Source organism: Corvus hawaiiensis, chromosome 4, assembly GCF_020740725.1.
Source record: "Corvus hawaiiensis isolate bCorHaw1 chromosome 4, bCorHaw1.pri.cur, whole genome shotgun sequence".
Taxonomy (NCBI): Eukaryota; Metazoa; Chordata; class Aves; order Passeriformes; family Corvidae; genus Corvus; species Corvus hawaiiensis.
This window is the reverse complement of record NC_063216.1, coordinates 25,672,658-25,690,927: the sequence shown is the minus strand read 5'-3', so window position 1 is coordinate 25,690,927 and position 18,270 is coordinate 25,672,658. Positions and strand designations below refer to the sequence as shown.

The 18,270-nt window shown below is 38.9% G+C and overlaps 1 protein-coding gene across 2 annotated transcripts in view; it reads right to left on the bottom strand.

Annotated features, from left to right (window-relative positions):
* Positions 1-18,270, bottom strand: part of POLR3B (RNA polymerase III subunit B) — a 72,734-nt gene that overhangs the window by 41,315 nt on the left and 13,149 nt on the right. For both annotated transcript variants that reach the window (XM_048300906.1, XM_048300907.1), the window contains exons 10-15: positions 13,253-13,375; positions 11,659-11,775; positions 11,031-11,165; positions 5,845-6,006; positions 2,403-2,603; positions 1,224-1,386 (exon numbers count right to left, since the gene is read on the bottom strand). In XM_048300906.1, coding sequence (XP_048156863.1) covers positions 1,224-1,386; positions 2,403-2,603; positions 5,845-6,006; positions 11,031-11,165; positions 11,659-11,775; positions 13,253-13,375 — 901 coding nt within the window. The remainder of the gene's footprint in view (positions 1-1,223; positions 1,387-2,402; positions 2,604-5,844; positions 6,007-11,030; positions 11,166-11,658; positions 11,776-13,252; positions 13,376-18,270) is intronic.

Below are 18,270 nucleotides of genomic sequence, written 5' to 3'. Positions count from 1 at the left end.
AGCTATCCACAAGTTAGAATTTTTTATGGAGTAAACCCACAAACCAGTGGATTGAACAGTAACTTGGCTTGCCTCACTTAGTACTAATTCATCTACATTTGGGAACATACTATCTTGTTCTGTACTGCACTGAGCTTGTGAAGGAAGAGTCCAATATTTTGGCTCTGCACTCCCCTCTGGACCATAAAAAAAGACAGAAGAGAGTGCATGTGGTTTCACTGAACCTTATCTTTAACATACTGCTACAGAAAAGCAGAGCAAAGGAATGCAGCTTGGTCAAGTGTTGCTTTTATGTTACTGGGAAAAGGCAGGGTTGAAGAACAACTGAGGTTTAATTCAAGGGTAAACGGAGAACTTCTCCGTGGTGACAGACGTTACACACTAGTCCCTGGAAGTGGATGCTGCTGACAAAAGGCTATTTTGAAATCACAATTGTAGTTTTAAAAATGTCAGTATTTTGAAATCTGATACCATAGTACCTGTTGTTTTAGTAACACTGTAAGATCAGTTGTAAAACGAACATGAATGTGCAGATGCAAAGCACGTGTGCCAAATCATCCCTTTATAACAAAGAAGAAAGGCTTGTTTTCCCAGGTCTAATTTTTCTAATCATGCACAAAGCAAGATGCCCCTTCAAAGGTAATTTTAAAGAAACTAGCACTGCTAAACTTTGTAACCAATTGATGTTTTGATGTTTCCTTTCTGTTTTTAAGGCACTTTAAAGTGCACAAATACATATAAAAACATATAAAGATTACAAAAAACTAAATACTTCCTGTAAATGAAGATCTGAATTTGTAAATTTATTACAAATTTAACAGTTATTTTCTTTTAAAAGTACTTTATTAATGGCACCTCCTTTGGCCAATATCTGAAAAACCAAAAAAAAACCCCTGTAGTTCACTGTACATATTTTTGTGTCTATTTATGCAAGTGAGCTTAAAAACAGGGCTGAAATTGGAGAAAGCTTCAATTTCCCAATTTCCCAATTTCAATTACACACATCTGCACTCAGAGTTCTGAAGACACAACTTCATGCAACTAAGTGTCATCATCTGGCCTGTCTACTTTGCCCAACCCTATCAAAATATTTACAGAGGAAATGATTTGCACGTGGAAAGCAGCATCTGCAGTTGACTGTGCTCCAAGAACTGATGGAGGGTTTCTGAAGCCTAACTCTCCATCAGCAACAAATCAGTCAGGACTGCTGAAAAGTAACATACCATTAAGGAAAACCAGGAACACATTTGGGTATGAAAGTTCTTCACCACAGAGCAAGTTGACATCTTCAACTCCAAGATTACTGGCTAATTTAATAATTGGGCCATCTTCCATATCCGTAGTAATATGAGTCATGAGGGCCAGGTTTTTAACCAAACCACAGGCCTAGGAAAAAAAACAAATACAAAACCCACATATTTTATCCTTTCTCTTCCTATGTACATTTTCCTCCCCAAACTGTACTTATGACTGACAAAAACAAAAAGATGATGAAATTTAAAGTGAAAGAAATTAAACAAATTAATTACCCTAAAAATCTGGAGGGGACAAAAGTAGAATTTTCTATATCACACTAAAATGTAATGCTTTAGCACTTACAAACTAATAAAAAATACAGGCACTGAAGTAGATTTTAAGTTAACCAACCAGGTATAACCCTATATTTCTCTCTTCAACTACTCAGCAACGTAATGGAAATACAAGATCAGTCTATTTATTAATTTGCCAGGTATCCTGTATGTCTAACACAAACATTAACATTTTTCAATGAAAAACTATCTTATACAGTGCAATTTTATTTCAGCTGCTTAATGAGACTACCTCATATTGATTTATCCATAAAGTTCAGAGTTCCCCCCAAGTATCTTCTATTGAGAAAAAAAAGGAAAGCAAAGCAAACCAAAAAAAGACTGTCAGAATAAATTCTTTGGTTGAAATACATACAAAGATGGTCTTCTTCCTCAAGATAACGGCTAAAGAAATACTAGTACATGTTTCCAGAAACATTGCAGGTTGATGCTGCAACTTCAAAACAGAATGTTTATTACAGAACGAAGGGAGAGGGGTTTAGGACTCCCCTCTTGCTGCTCTCATCAAAAGAGAGCAAGTAGTTCCACTGCAAAAATGGGGGCCCTCATGTCATTCTCATATAGCCAAATGACTTCAGAACTGTTTCCAGAGAGTCCATGCAGGAGAAAAAAGGCAATATAGTAAAGAGGACCAGGATGTAAACAGGTAGGATGTCAGAAGACACACAAGTTGTGTTATCAGGCTGAGGACAGCCTCTCTAGAAACCTCCTCATCAGAATTATTCCTCTGATGGAGGACCACCTGCTTCAAATTAAACAGTGTCTCCATTCCTCAGGACAAGAAACACAGAAACCAAAACAGAAATTCCTCACCTCTCCCTCAGGAGTGTCAGAAGGGCAGAGCATCCCCCACTGAGATGGCTGCAGCGATCGAGGACCACTCACTTTCCTGGTCTTTTCGAACTGAGAAGAGATCCTGGTCATCATTCCCAGAGCAGATATGTAAGACAAGCGGGACAAGACTTGTGTCACGCCTTGGCGGTCCATCTTGAATCTCTTTAGAGACCAATTTCCCTGTAGAATAAAATTAATGTTTCAAAAGAATTTATGCAGTTTGTCCTTGTCTTGACTTTTTCCAGCACCTAGACAGAATGATATCTGAGGAGCTTTGTAAGACAAATGTTGCCCGTTTATATAAACCATGTTTCTACTACCTATCTGCATATAAACTCCTAGTTTAGTACAGCATATCTGTACTAAGTATTAAAGAGAAGTTGAAACAAAAGGTCTGCTCTTTCAGATGAGAGGATACTTTTGCTATTACATATTCAATCACACAAATATCCTTTTTCATCTGTCCCTCACAGAGAAATCAATACTCAAATTTAGCTACATTAAATGGTTTTCTGGTTTTGTTTTATAGATTTTGAGTATTTAAAAAAGAAAAAAGGTCTTTTGAGTGATGTAACACTTTTACAATAGATCCACGATCTTTGTCTTTTCCATGATTTGTTGCTTTTGCAGGAAACACAGACATTTATGCTGCAGAAGTCTGACATCAAAGCCCTCTGTTCTTTCTTGAAGCCTTTTGTTTTTAGAATCCAGAGGAAAAAGACTCACTGAAGTGTCTTCTCACAGAAGATTGTGTGTGTGGGAGGAGTAGGTCTACCCAACTTCTCTTTGGATAACACAAAGTATGAAATGCAAGATCCATGCACATCTCAGAGGTATTGTGTTCCAGGACTGTCACAGGCACTGTCACTTGGGGTTTTAATTAGGAGACCAGAGGAGCTCAGACCATGTTCTAGGACACATATATGTTTCCATGCCAAGCAGATTTAATAATCTCTACTGAAATCTTGAAATTTGGTGCTGCAGTTTTTGCCTTCATGACATTTACTCCATATCCAGTTCTCAGCACCTGAGTCAGTGGATACAGTAAATTTCTGTCTGAAATACTATTTACCCCAGGCACCATGTTACTGGTCAGTACAAAGATAACATTTTCCCAAGGATTGCCTTCTGCTAATTCCTGCAGCCTTTTTGAGAAACTCAGCTCACCAATACTAACAAATAATTTGAAGCTCACTTGCTGTACTACTCCAAAATCCTTTTAAAGGGTGATTTCCTTGGCTTTTTTATTTACACTTTTAACAGCACAATCCCACTTAGTGATCAACAGGAAGAAAACACCACCCATACAGTTTGGGTTTTTTTGGATTTTGTTATTTCCTTCCACTGGAGAGACTATCAAATAGTCTCAAATTTGTAATAGCAAGTGGGAAGACATAATGACCAATGGCAAGTCAGTCAAAAGAAAAAGTATCCTGTTCATTTGCTTAACATCCTTGGGAAGGGTTCACTCACTGACCATTTCATTCTTTAAAGACTAGAAGTTACGAGAATGTAAGTGGAAGAATACAATAAATCAGTAGTTTTTCTTCAAGCTAGCAAGTATTGCATCTGTAGGCTAAATTAGTATGTGGTTTCCTCTTTGCTGCCCAGAAGAGTCTAAAATCAAAAAGACTGGGGAAAAAAGGGAGGTAAAAATGCTGCCTGAAGAAGTAATACAAAATATTCTTTGTGTTTTGGAAGGGACAGACTGGATCCTTCAAAAGTTGTCCACAAAAAAGAAAACCAAAATGGGGCCAAGGCAGTTGTGAGCCCACCCCCAAACAAGACCATCCTATTAACAACTCTTAAGAATGGGAAGTTGCCCCCTCAGTGGCATCAGGTGATTCTTCAGATGCTGAAATGTCCATCAGGCCTGTGGCACTGCTGCCTGCCCTACCCTCTCTTCTGGTGTTTTCCAGGGTAAGAAGAGGACCTGTACCAAATATCACTGAGCACCATTGTACAGCTGATGCAGTAGGGCTATGAATTCTTTTGCATGCTACTGGTGTAATTATGAATCTGCTCAGTTATTTCATGCTCTTTGAGACTATCATTCTGGTGAGATTGGAGATTGTCATTTCCAAGAATGATTTTTATGGTATTTGCTTAATCTCTTGAATAGTACGCACTGGGCATTGTTCCTGAGAAATTATTTTTCAATGCTCAAGAGCAGATGGTGTTTAACTGCTTATGTGGCAGTAAAAAAAAGTCCAAAGACAGAGGAAGAACGAAGACTTTACTGAATATGGACTGAATATTTGCAGATTTATCTCTGTCAGTCCAAATGGAAAAACTGGCACAAGCTAGAAGAAAGCACTAGCATTTAGAGAAACAAATCTGTCAATTGTTTTGGTTACATGCACTGTAGAGATTTAACTACATTTGGGGCACTCATAAAATTAAACAGTGATAAGGCTTTAACACTGGGATTTGTAAGTTACAGACTATTGGTGGTTTTGGATACAATATGTGGAATTAATTTGTTTACAAGAACCAAAGAAAAACCTCAGTTTCACGCTAGGCAGAAAAGCCCTCTTAAGAGCACCAAAGATTAAAAATTAAGTTCCACAATTTTTACCAGCTGCTAAAATACTTAGGTCTAATCTAATTTCTTTTAAAAATCATGCATTTCAAAGTCTTTTACAAGCTACTAGCTGGATTTCAGGAGCAATCTCACAAATTGCTCTTGCAGATGCCTGAGGTGAAAGACAAACTTAGAAGCTATTATTGTTCTTGTCCACCGGCATGAATGAAAGTATCTGTTCCAGCAGAAGGCAGAAACAGGCTAAAATCCAACCAAGACAAATATTTAAAGGGTAATTATCAGGGGTTTTTTAATATTACAGCATGCAGCAGATTTCCCTGTTAAATAGATCAGTATCATTAACAGAGAAGTACTAACTTCTAACTAACTATGCTGAAAATTTGTTCATTCCACCAACTTCAGAATAAAAAGGCACTGCCCTCAAAGAGCTTAGAATTGAGGTTGAGGGGTTTTTTTTTCCTCCTGTTCATGATGTTTTCCTGCTGTTTTTCAAAAATCTTTTGTACAAATGATGTAACCTGACCCCAGCTAAATCCAGATAATAAAAAACCACATAGTCAAGCAGAACCTAGAAGACAGACAGTTGGATAAATACAACCATAACCACTATTCTAAATTTGCCTGTTTTTACGATTCCTTCTCAAAAACTAAAACATCAGTTTGAAATAAAGATGCCTGATGATTATTGATTCTTCAGTGAATTCCAAACGCCCTGCCCACGACAAGAGATTTGACGTTTTAATCGATAAAAAACCACAAAACAGATTTGCTTTTCAAACGAAACCCGGAAGATTCATCAAAAATAAATGTTCCCATTTCCATCATTCACTATGGTGGAAAAGCTTTGCATACTAGAATGAGAACACAAATACTTACTGTGGAGATGGCATTGACCATGCCGTTGGTGATCTGGTCCTGTCGCATGTGCTTCACAACATCAAACTGAGCTGCACGCTGCTTGGGGATGACCTGGTCAGCAATCTTTTTCAGCTCAGAGTTAAATTTTTTGAACAAATCTTCAAACAGAAGAGAAAGAAGCTGGAAATACAAAACAGTTAAGGGAAGAATTATACTTCTTCAAGTCTAGGAAATGGGGAAAGAGAGGGGAGATGTGTTTAATATTCCTACCTTTATATGCCTTGTCAGTTAAAATGTAACTTTTCTGTTTCACAAATGATTATTTTTTATCACAAGTTTTTTGCCATGTTAAAGTACAATATTAGAGAACTTATAACAGAAATTAAGAAGATTGGTCTAAGTTTATGCACTTACCCCTTTTTGGTTTGCTTTAGTCCTTCCTTCACAATATTTTAGCACAGCCGTATGTCTCTACGCTATCCAACTATTTTCCCTAATCTGCTACATTACAACCCATCTGATTTACTTCTTCCTAAAAGAGTTACAAACTCTTTTAAAGATTTAATACCCTAAATGTACAACCCTGAATTACACACAAGATTTGGAGGCAAGAATGGTTTTTACTCTAATACATATCTCAGGTTTCACAGGGAGCTTCCTTACTCATACAGACTTTTATCCTGCTGCTTTCTGCCAATCTATGGAAAACCAATTACACCCACAGAAAAGTTCAGCTGGTTCAACATCTGTCACTGTTTTCTAGAACTGCTACTGTCTAGAAAGTGCAATATTCTTCACATCTCTCCCTTAAAAAAACCAAACCAACAACCCAAAGTCTACAGTTCAAGCAACAAAGCTGCATAACTCAGCTGAATAGGGAAAAAAACCAACCAAACAACCCAAAATGAACCCAGCAACAGAACCATTCAAAAGTGCTGCATTTAAACAATATTATTTCCTGAATATGTATATTAATTACTTCTAGTTCTTGAAACAGCCATAAAAAGAAAAGGCTACCAAAGTCTGTGATCTGACTTTTTTCACTCTCCAATCTCCTTTGCTTCTGCAGTATGCTCAGCCTCTCCTTGAAACACTAATAGCTTTCCAAAACACTGAAATCTGTACCACATGATACATTTTAAGTGTTCACAATGATTAGCTTTGCAAGCAAGCACTGTGAACAGTAAAGCCTGGCAGTCCTGTCCTGGGACTTGAGTCTAAAACAGCTCCAAGTGTCAGAAGAACCAAAAATGCAGCTGCTACCAGTGCCAGAAATGGTAGTTCCCAGAGCACAAGGCACTGTAGGGCTGAACAAGCCCTACATCCATCACAAGCTAAGACATTCTGGAGTCTTTTGTACCATATAATTTTTGTATATGCAGAATTAATCTGAATTTTAACTGTCTTCATGAGACACAGTCCCCACCTTTCCTTACCTTCTGGAAACTAGAAAGTAAACCACACTCATTCCTCTGTCCCTGGGATGGGCCACTAACTTTTATTTGCTTTATTTTACCTATGTTCTCCAGCTGGGCTGACCAAAGCATTTGGCAAATGATACTGTAAAGCTGGTGACAACACACACTGCATGCTAACCCTTGGCAAAAGTGGAATCCTATTTCCACTCTGGACAGACAGGTTTTTAGACCCGACCTTGGCATGAGAGGAAGATGCTGTAGACCTTCTCTCCCTTTCTGATGTTTGTAATACCATTAACAGTTACAAAATGATACTCTCTCACCACTGCCAAAAGAAATCCAGTCACCTGCAAGTCACCTGCGATGTCACAGTTAATTTAAATTAGATTTCCACCAGAAATAAAAGCAACTTTTATGAAGCATTGTATCAAGAAGGAGAACCCACTGGGGATGCCAAAAATAAGATTCTGGGGGAAGAATTTCAAAAGTAGGGAAAAAGTAAGAGGAAGAAATGTGTAGTTAGTTTTAAGATGGCTGATAGTCACATTAAATAAGAACTAACTCTTTTGAAATTAACTACAGTAAACATTTGATCTCAGCAGGTTTGAGCAGGATTGAAACATTTAACTAAACACTTTTAAAAAATCACCCAGAACACATTTTCATATTTGATTTCTTCATCAAAAACTGCAAGAATCTCATAATTCCATATGCCATGGGGATTATAAAGGCACACCACCCTTCCTCTTCTCTAACTAATAAAGTCAGTTACATCCCAAGTACACCAACTTGTTACTATTTGCCAGCCTGGAAAGCCTCATACTTTGCTAATTTCACTCAGACTCTCTAAGAGCTCTGACTATTTGGCAAAGAAGAATCTCACAATAACCACATTATTTAGGTCAAGAGCAAGAGATTAAAGAGAAAGGATGGAATGCCACTGATAATATTCAATGGATTTCATAGTTAGTCCAGGGCCTTTCAGCCTGCTTCAGAGAGGAGCACTAAAGAGCAAATTATATTTAAGGGAAAAAAATACTGACAGCTCATCAATTGATTTTCATTGAAAATCCTAAGAAAAATTAATAAAGAAGTTAAGCTGCTGAAATACAGTTTCAGCAATTAGCTTAATGTCAGAGAATTCTAATTAGGCGCCTTGAGATTGCTATTTAGTGTCTAAGCCTTTAGAGTGCCAAATTCTCCCTTTCACACAAACTGGTTGCAAAATTAAAGACATTAGGCAGCCTTAATTATATTATCAGAACAGCTGGGATTAGGCAATCTCTGAAGTCAAGGCGGTATTCTTTTGTCACAGGGTAGAAATCCTTTGCTTTCCAGGGTGCCGGATTTTGGTGGTGTTCCATATCTCACCCATACAAAGCAAGCTGCATTAGAAACAAAAAAAAATGAGGACAAAGAACAGAGCAATGCTTAGCAAATAATGAACACATTAAGGGAAGAGAAAAGGTAGGTGAAAAGATTAAGCCTGAAATCGGTAGGTTTTGCTAACACCTCAGCTGGCACCTGGCCTACTGAGCCTCTAGTGGCAGACAGACTAAGAGAAAGCTCTGTAAACCAGCTTGGCTAGTGGATACAACTCTGTTATCTAAAGCTAAAGCACATTTCGTACTCTCTTGTCCCATGGGGTGTGAAATTAGCAGCTATTGTTTTCACACATTTTTATAAAGACAATGTCATTTATGTCTTTACACTGTTTAGACCGCTATGTTTTTCTCCTCACATGGGAATATTTTCTTTTTTTTTTTTTTATTTATTCAAATTTTAAATCAACAGCGTTTTTATTCCAGGAACATGCTGGCATTAAAAAAAACCAAACCAAAACCAAACCACCACCAACCATTTTATCCACACAAACTTTAGCTAAACACAAACATCTAGAAACTGGCAAAAAAAAATCTCTACACTGTTTAGTCTGCAATCCAACAAAATTACTATTTCACCAGTAAGCTGGCAGAGGGGAATTAAATCATTCAGCTTGAAATGAACATTTAAAATACCACAAGAGAGAAAGAACTACTCTTAATCAATTGTTACAACGCCTGTGCATAGTTCTCCTTGATGTAGAAAAAATATGCATTGGCTTTGTTATGATGATCCTCTACATTTAAAACCTTTTCCCACATAATTCAAACCAACTTTGGTTGTTAACATCTGTGTGAGCAGAGGCCTTTTTCTTACAGCTTGTAGAAAACTCTTTACCTGTTCAACTTTCTGCCTCTGAAAGTATTAAGAAAAAACAAACTACTCCTTCAATCCAGTTAAATAAGAACAATCTGATGACAAAGCAACAACTAATTTTGCTGATTACAAACATACAAACCTACAGCAACATTACTGCAGAAACCAAATAAACCCATTACAGCGTAAAATATTTATCCCATTAGAATGTTGCACTAATGCCCACTTACTATTCCTTACACTTGAAGAGATATATTCTGCCTCAGCAAGAGTAAAAATTTGATGAACAGTGAACATACTACTTTGAAGAAAGAATTTTCTTATCCTAACAAATTAGGAGGTTTTATTCCCTTGTATTTGTGCTCTGAATGTGTTCGAGTGTCATCCTTATTTCTTCAGAAAACTAGGAAGCAAAGCATGTGGTTTTTACTCTAAAATGATTGCTGTCTCTGTGTGTATGTTTGTGTGTGTGTGTGTGTGTGTTCACATGTGCATGGAGGGCAGGGCTGGGTGGAAAGGAGGAGTATGAGACAATATGGAAGCACACATCTTAAAAAGTACAATAAAATCAGAATTTCCACTGGACAGGAACAAAAAGGAGCAGATATTGTTATATGTGCTGCAACAGAAATCCCAATTTCTGTGGGCAGCAGAGATGCAGTTTCTGCAATCCAGTGCATTTTGTGTACTTGTCTGAATTTCTGATGCATGATCAATAACCAGAGGTGATACCAACTACTGAAACTCCAACTTAGGTTAGTACTGAGCACAGCGAAGTCCAAGCCTAATATAAACTGTTTAAGCAAATAAGCACATGTGGCAAGGAAAATCCATGCCATATTAGTTAAGCAGTTCCTTCACCTGGCAGGCAAATTCCCATTGCATTAGGAGAATGCAGTTTGGCCAACAGCTCTGAACTGCCACCCTGTCTGCAAAAGAACTGTGCCAGCCAGACACCTCAAACCGTTCCCTCCTTTACAGCTTTTTGTTACTGCTGCTGCCTCCAGTGCCAAAATTCTGCAAGCAGAGAAGTCCACAAAATCCACTTTCATTAGTTGCTCAAGTTAACTTTGAGCCACTCATTTTGTTAATTCATGCTACGCTAGAGGCCAGAGAGGCAGCTGACAACGAACGAACGATCTCATGGGCACCAAATTACAGGAGGCTTGAGTGGCTGTTCTGTGAGCTGCTACACAAGCTGGGTTCTCCACAATGGGACAGCCTGGACCTGACATTCAGGCACCTCCTTTGTCCCAGTTTATTCCCTTACCCAGTCGCTTAGAGGGGAACACTGGAGGATGGCTCTTACCACTGCCTTCCTGACAATAACAGTGTTATATCACTGATGCTACATTTGTACTGCTCCGTCCTTTTATCTGGTGTAAAGAGACAATATAGAAGTGAGGATATAATGTATTAGTCTCAATCATGGAAGCAGATCTATGAGTCAACACAGAAAAGCCAATAAAAATAAAATGAGAGGGAAAACACTTCAACTGAAAAGACAGGGATACACCTTATTCTGCATCTTTTAAAAGGAGACAGTAACAAAACCCCAAAACACTTCGTTCTGAAGTAAAAACTCACCTGCCCTGCCAGTTCCAAACGTTTATTTCCGTAGTAGTCTCTGTCATCTACCTTATTTTCTCCTTGAGCCAAAATTACTCTGCGTACCATCACTGCTGTGTATATGCACTTGGCACGAAAATTGAATTCTTTCACCTGTAAACAAAAAATCCAGAAAAACCAAACAAAACCAAAACAAATGTTTCAGGATCATCTCCTTAGCTCTTATTCAGATGAACACATCCATTTAAATCACTGTTAATCTGGGCTGATGGAGGAGCTACAAAAGGGATTTGAGCGCTTTACTTTCTTTAAAAATGCAAAAAATACACATTAGTGACTTTGAAACAGATAGCAAATGGAAGTAAATCAGAATAAAGGTATAGGTCATGAGATGAAAGTCCTGAATTAACACCTGATACTGCCTGGCTATGCAGAAAAAAAATGCATAGTTTAATTAGTTCAATGATACAGCATCTCAAAAAGATTTCTTTTGACTCAATCCAAGTCTTCCCCTTTATTTTGAGGATGATTTACTTTATCTCAGCTACAAAGCCATCAAAGACATTTTTCCCTGCCAACAAAGCTCGCACCATAAATAACCCTACAAGCTTACTCCAGTTTATAAAACCCCCAGAACGTTACATACAAGAACATGGGTCAGAATGGTTGATGCCAGCAGCTCTCGGGCTTCTTCCATCTTTGTTTTCTTTGGGCCTCCCCACATCCTTTGCCTTCGTACTTTGTTTCCAATGTACTTTAATGCCTGCGAAGGGGGGAATTAACCTGAGTTAATATCAGAACTGTAACCTAGACAAATATACACACACATGGAGTTACGTGTGTACTCCTCATCCAGTGCCATTCACCAGCTATGGATGATACAAACTCCAAACAAACTGCAAAATAACAAAGGTGTAAGTGATACGAAGAAAAAAATTCTTGAAAATTGACACAATTGACTAAATATACAACATATTTATCACAGGTTGATAGCATTTGGAATGGAAAGGGGTGAAAATCCATGATTACTATAATATTAAAAGAAGGGATATGGCAGAGATATAGGAAAAAAGGATTCTATAAATTCCAAAGATACCTAGTTTATTTAATTAGACTTTTCACCTTCAGTTCTTTTGTGCACTTGGCTAAATTTCATTCAGATATTAAACCATGAGGTGGCACTCACTGTTTAATATCCCCAAAAGCTACTGTGTGGCACCCATGTCTGTCTCCAGGAGTGCCTTGCAATGGATTCTTCCTCTCCTACCAGTTGTCAATCAATCTGCAGAATTCCTAGTCAGATGAATCAAGAAACTATCCAAGTCCACACAGGATAAGCCATGAAGCTACGTGAAAGAATCACTCTCTCCAGTAAATGACAGATTATCCTTTCCATCTGTTACCTTCTTCCACAAAGAACTCTCTCTCCATTCATTTGACATTTCTTGCACAGTAACTTCTGTATTTCTGTTTTTCTACCTTCCTGAATGCTTCGCATTCCTCTGTGTTGCTCCAGCTCACCATTTTTCTCACCTGCCTCTAAATTAGGAGCTCTTCAAGCTAATTGGAACCCTCAAAAGCCCCCAAAGATGAAAACCAGGAAGATGTTCACTTTAAAACACTAAACATGACACATGGAATGATTTGACAAAGTTTACAATGAAATAGCAGAAATAAGATTAACCTCCAAAAGCTGCTTCCAGCAGATTAATATATTGCCATCTGCTCCCAGCAAAATGGCTTATGTTCTGGATAACTAAAAAAAGTACATGAGCTAAGAGAATTCTGCTGAGTCTTTAGCAGGACAGAGGGTGGCTACTGTTGTAGGCTTCATACAAGTGACTAGAATAGAACATCTACTCATGATGAAATGGTCATAGCCACATCAACGGGCTTCTGCCAAATGGGGCATGCAATTCCTTTTTTAAAAATGTCTTCAACAAACCCCCCTAATTTTATGGACATTGCTACTTGTTATATACAGGGTTATGCCATTAAAACACAGCCCTGGGCTTCTGAAAACAAAGCATTTCTTGACTCTGATTTTTTCCTTCTCCAGTTTGGTAATGAGAGCGAAGTCTCACGTTTGACAAGTCCGGACCCTTTAAAAAGCCTCAGCTTAAAATAACCCCCCAAAACAAACCTTAAAACACAAAGTGTATGTCCATTGCTGACACAGCAAAGTGGTCAATACCCACTGTCTAGATTGTTATGGCCTCTGGCCATGTGAAAAGACACACCTGCATCTGTGTAAAAATCTGAGCTTTTTGGCATTCTTCCAGGCTAGGAGCAAATGCAGCCATCACATGTTCCTCTGTGCCAATCATCTGTACAATCTCCTGGTCACTCTCAACACCCATGGCCTAGGAAAAGAAGAAAAGACAGAAATAACACAGGCTTTATGTTAACTCACTGACATTTGCTTATGCTAATTTGGTATTGTTTGTCTGCATTACTACTAAGCAAGAGCTAGTTCTTCTCTAAGAAACTGTGCCATCTGGCACTGGCAGCACATATTCCAGCTATGGAAGAACATTAAATGGAAATCTTGATAAGCAGCAGGAACACACACACACTTTTTGGAGAGCCCTTTTTTTGTTGGTGGTATTTTGTTTTGTTTTTTTTTTATTCACTGACAGGAGTTAAATTCTGTGGTTTTTGTCTTAAGAAAAAAAATAAATACTAGGTATAAACAAGCCAAAGTGTGTAACAATGAGAACCAAGTCAGAATCTACAATAAAGAAACGAAGGCAAAATTTCTTAAAGGAGTACTCGGTCTCTTACCACAAGCAATTTTGCAAACTCAGTTGACTGTGATGTAGCTCATGATATTTGAGAAATGTTTACAATTTACCCCCTTTGCAGCTCTCTGCATTTAGAAGATGACTTCACTACACAATTCCACTTGAAAGACATTCTACCATTTCACTGATCCTTGGACACCTTGTTAGACTTTATACCGCGGAAAAAGCTTAATAAACTAAGAAAGCGCTTAACAGGTTTAGTAAAATCTCTCTATCAGTAAGTGTTTCAAGGTGGCAGCCAGCAGTGAAGGCTTTTGTGGATTCCAGATGGTGCTAAAGCTTCCCCCCCTTCACACATTTGCCTGGAGCTCTGCCATATCAAGAAATGGAATAATCTCACTAAACCTCTTCTGGCTGAGTTATAATATGTTTCTCAGAACTTTGTGAGGAAGTTACGTTTGCATTCACATTATTCTCCAAAGTGCCTGCCACAAAGACCATTGTAAATAATGGCCTATGCAGAGTCTAGTATTCTGGTTCTCATTAAAAACTGGCAGTACCCCAAAAAGTCACATTTTCCTCAAAAATGCAGAAATGCCTTCCCTTCTTACTGCCTTCGTGGAGTGTCACTTTGCTTAACACCTAGCTAACGCCATTCACTTGCAAAACTGTTGCTCTAATTGTGAAGTATTCAGCTTTTTTTCTTTATTTCTTTTTGAACAAAGAAGTAGTTGAAGCCCCTTTAAATTCAAACTCTGTCTTTTCACCTTGTGGTTTATTAGAAATTAACAGCACTGCAGAAGTATAACATATCCAGAACAGTGTGAGGACTCTCCTCATTTAATGCAAAGCCCAGATGACAATTCCACCATCTCAGACAGACTTGAGTGCCAAATCAAGATGCAGGTACTTCACCAGGTAAAGAGTGCTTCATCATAGTTTGTTCCCATTAAGTAGTCACCCCTCTGATCTCAAGGCTCTTTTCAGAACCAGAAGTTGGCCTTGTGATGTTATGGTGGTTGAGATCTCTGTTTTTCAAATATTATTACACTTCCTCACCCTTTTAAATAAGGTCACACAGTAGTTAAAAAACCTCTGCAGAGAAGTCAACAAAATCCTTCATGACCTGAGAGACAGACTCACAAGGTAAGTCTACAAAAGCATGAAAGCTTCACAACAGTAAGCTTCCATGTGTCTAGGATTTAATAGCTGACCAGTAACTAGTTCAGGAATGACAACTAGATTAATACAGTTATTGCACTTAGTCCAGAAATTTCTAGAACAGAATTTTTGTGCCATTCTAGGCACATATACCATAAATACATTTATCTCAACTGCAACCTGGTATCACCCTATTTCTGTCCGTCAGGTTAATTCTACAATGGCAACCAAATCTTAGGTGTCATATGAAAAGTGGGAGGGAAAAAAAAAAAAATCAATCTGCATTTTTACTATGTTTTTTCATCCACTAAAAACTGGAAAGCCACCATGAATTAAAGAGGGTTGAGGATTTCTTCTAACTTAATGAATTCTCTGATCAAGAGTCTTACAGCAGAAGGATGAGTACAAGATAGATCTTTAAGCCCATGCAGATTTTCTAGCTGGAGTTTGTAGCAGCAAAATCACCTGAGAATTCTAAATTTCTGAGTGGGAAAGGCCAGGATCTGTCACCAAACCACATACACTGTGCTGTTAAATATGTGAAAATTGAAGGAAATGAATTTATGAGTAATGACTAAAACTCAGGCAAATGACTGTAAAAGATGTGCTAACACAACAGCCTAAAAGTGAACCTATTTATTCTCCTCTATACTCTCAACAATCCTGAGCAGAGTTGCATACACAAATCCACCTACACGCAACACCAAAAGGACAAGCAGCAGGCCCATGCTGCTATCAGAGAGATTTGTAATCTTAACACTTGGGTTTTCAGTAAATTTGGCCCTGATGTTACCCTTCCAAAAACAACTAACCAAAAAACCAAACCAATAGAAAAGAAGTACTCCAGAATTAGCCTGTAACATCATTAGGACAGTAACAAAATATTCCTTGGCTGTTGCTTATGTTACAGAAACACGGAGAACACGCGATATAGGAATGGGCCCTATGGTTAAAACACTCATGGTCCTAGGACAAAGCTGAGGGAAAGGAAATTAACGTAAAAGCAAAGCAGTAGACAAGATGTCTTTTCTTTTTGATTGGAAGGCAATGTCACAAAGGGATAATTTTATGGGGGAGGGGGGAAGGAGACATTGTAAAAGCATAATTTAACAGTGGCAGTGAAAGGATGAGGAAGGAGACAGTAGCTGAAGATTATGGTTGAAGGCTAGCAGTCGATGGACATAAAACAGAGAAGGCAAAGCAAGCATTCAGAATACTCAGATCATCCTGAGTTCAAGTGGGAGAAAGCAGTCCCAGTGGGGCCAACCCCTTCCTGGGACTGGGGAGCTTCCCACTGCCTAAATGCGTGTGTGTCCATCTTTGTGTGTGCACACACACGTACAGATGAGAGTGTAAGCCCAGCTCTTCCTCCCCCAGCTCACGTCTTAATGATGATGTCTTGGCGTTTCCATGGCACTTCCCTAGAATGCAGTTCTGCAGTCCATCAGGCTAAATTACAGCACAGAGACAGGCAGATGACTGGATTAAAAAGATGTCAGGGAAGTTCAAGGTTGACATCACAGACAGAATTGGTCTGGAGCTTTCATAATTCAAAAGATACGAGCTATGAAACAACAGCCATGGGAAGCCATAATCCTGCAGATCCAGTCAGACCACCATCCAGCGGTTCCTCTAGAGCTGCACCTAACAGCTCCAAGGCTAGCACAGGTTTGTAAAAATGAAACTTGACTTGCTGTTCAAATCTTCTGCCGCAGGTCCTAGAGCAGTTTCTCACAGCTCCCACACACACTAAAGATACTTCATCCAGTGATTCACGTCATAAAATTCAACTTTTAAGTCCCTGTAGGGTTACTTACAATCTTCTTCCTTCCCTAACCAGTTTCAATGCAGCACGCAACCTTCACTTACTTCAGCTCCCACAGCTCACTCAAGTCTACCAAATCACAAACTCACAAGAAAAATCACAAACTCAAAAGAAAAATAGCCCTTACCTTTGAGCAGCTCTAACTCCCTGCAATTTAGGGAGCTTTCTGCAAAAGCAGCTGCACCTTCTTACCTCTAACCCAGATGATTTTCGGAACAGAAACACCCTTATATAGAGCACAAATATTCCACACCTCCTCTAGTGCCCACTGCTACCTAGAACTGTCCGAGCCCCCCAAGGTAAAGCCTGTGTACCTCCTAGCCTGACATACTCAGAAGAGCCACTGTGCACAGCTCACACAGTCCCCTGAGCTGTGCACAACTGACACAGCTAAAGAACGGTCTCCCAGAGTTGCAAGACAGCTCAAGGTACCATAAATACCCCTGTGGTCGCACATGTATCTTAACTAATGAAGAAGTGTTACAAAGTAAGCAGGAAGCAAATAGCTGTGTTTGTTTTCCCATTAGAAGGCAGTTAACAGCCCTTTAAAAACTGACACGAACCCATACTTCAGGGGTAAAATTGTCTGATTTCTGCCACTACTTCAAAAGTAAAGTTGCATTTCCATATATAGTGACTGCACAAATGCTTCTGTCACTTATAAGAAGATGGGTTAGGGAAAACTGTTTAAGCTAGCACAGCTACAAAGCTCTAACTCCCCTACATCTAAAGAGCAGATACCCCAAGTCTGCCCTAGAATAGTGCCAGGCACATGCCTTTTGTAGCCTACCAAATTTCAGTAAGTTGTGGTCAATGTGCTAAATTCCACGAAACCACAACTTAGATGTGTTTGGCACAACTGACTGTAAAACATCTGAGCATGCCCATCCTGAAGATCCCTACAGGTCTGGAAGGCAGATAAAACAAAGCAGCTGGGACAAGGTCATTCTGGCTTGCAGTTATGAATAAGAATGAACTGAAAGGCACATGCCTCCTTTAGGGTGACCCCACACAATCCAGTCCCTATCTATCCAGATCAAGGGACCTTAAGATCCACTCTCTTTCCACTGCTCCCCACAGCTCATGTGCCTGGGCTTCATTCCTCACCAAAAGCAAAAATGGAGAACACTGTGTTCAGGTCTTGCCCTAGCATGCAGCTCAGTCCATGACTTTACACCTGAAATACAAGGGTGACCTTAGATTCTAGTCTAGGGAGCACTAGGAATTTTAGGCCTCAGCTCTATCAGTTGGTGGTGTTTCTAATGTTCTGTATTTCACAGCTTTTGACAAAGATGTCTCGAGGATATATTAGTACACCACAACCTTACAGTTGCAGTAGCTTTAAATCCACATTAGATTATAGATCTGCAATACTTGCTTTCTGTTCTATAATGCTACAATGACTTTTTGCACCCGACCTATTTCTTACATCACATAAGAACACCAGGTCAGTTAAAGCTATTGGGACTAGAAAGACAATCCAAAATTGCTCACTGTCTCTCAGATAACCCCTGAATCTCAGACTACC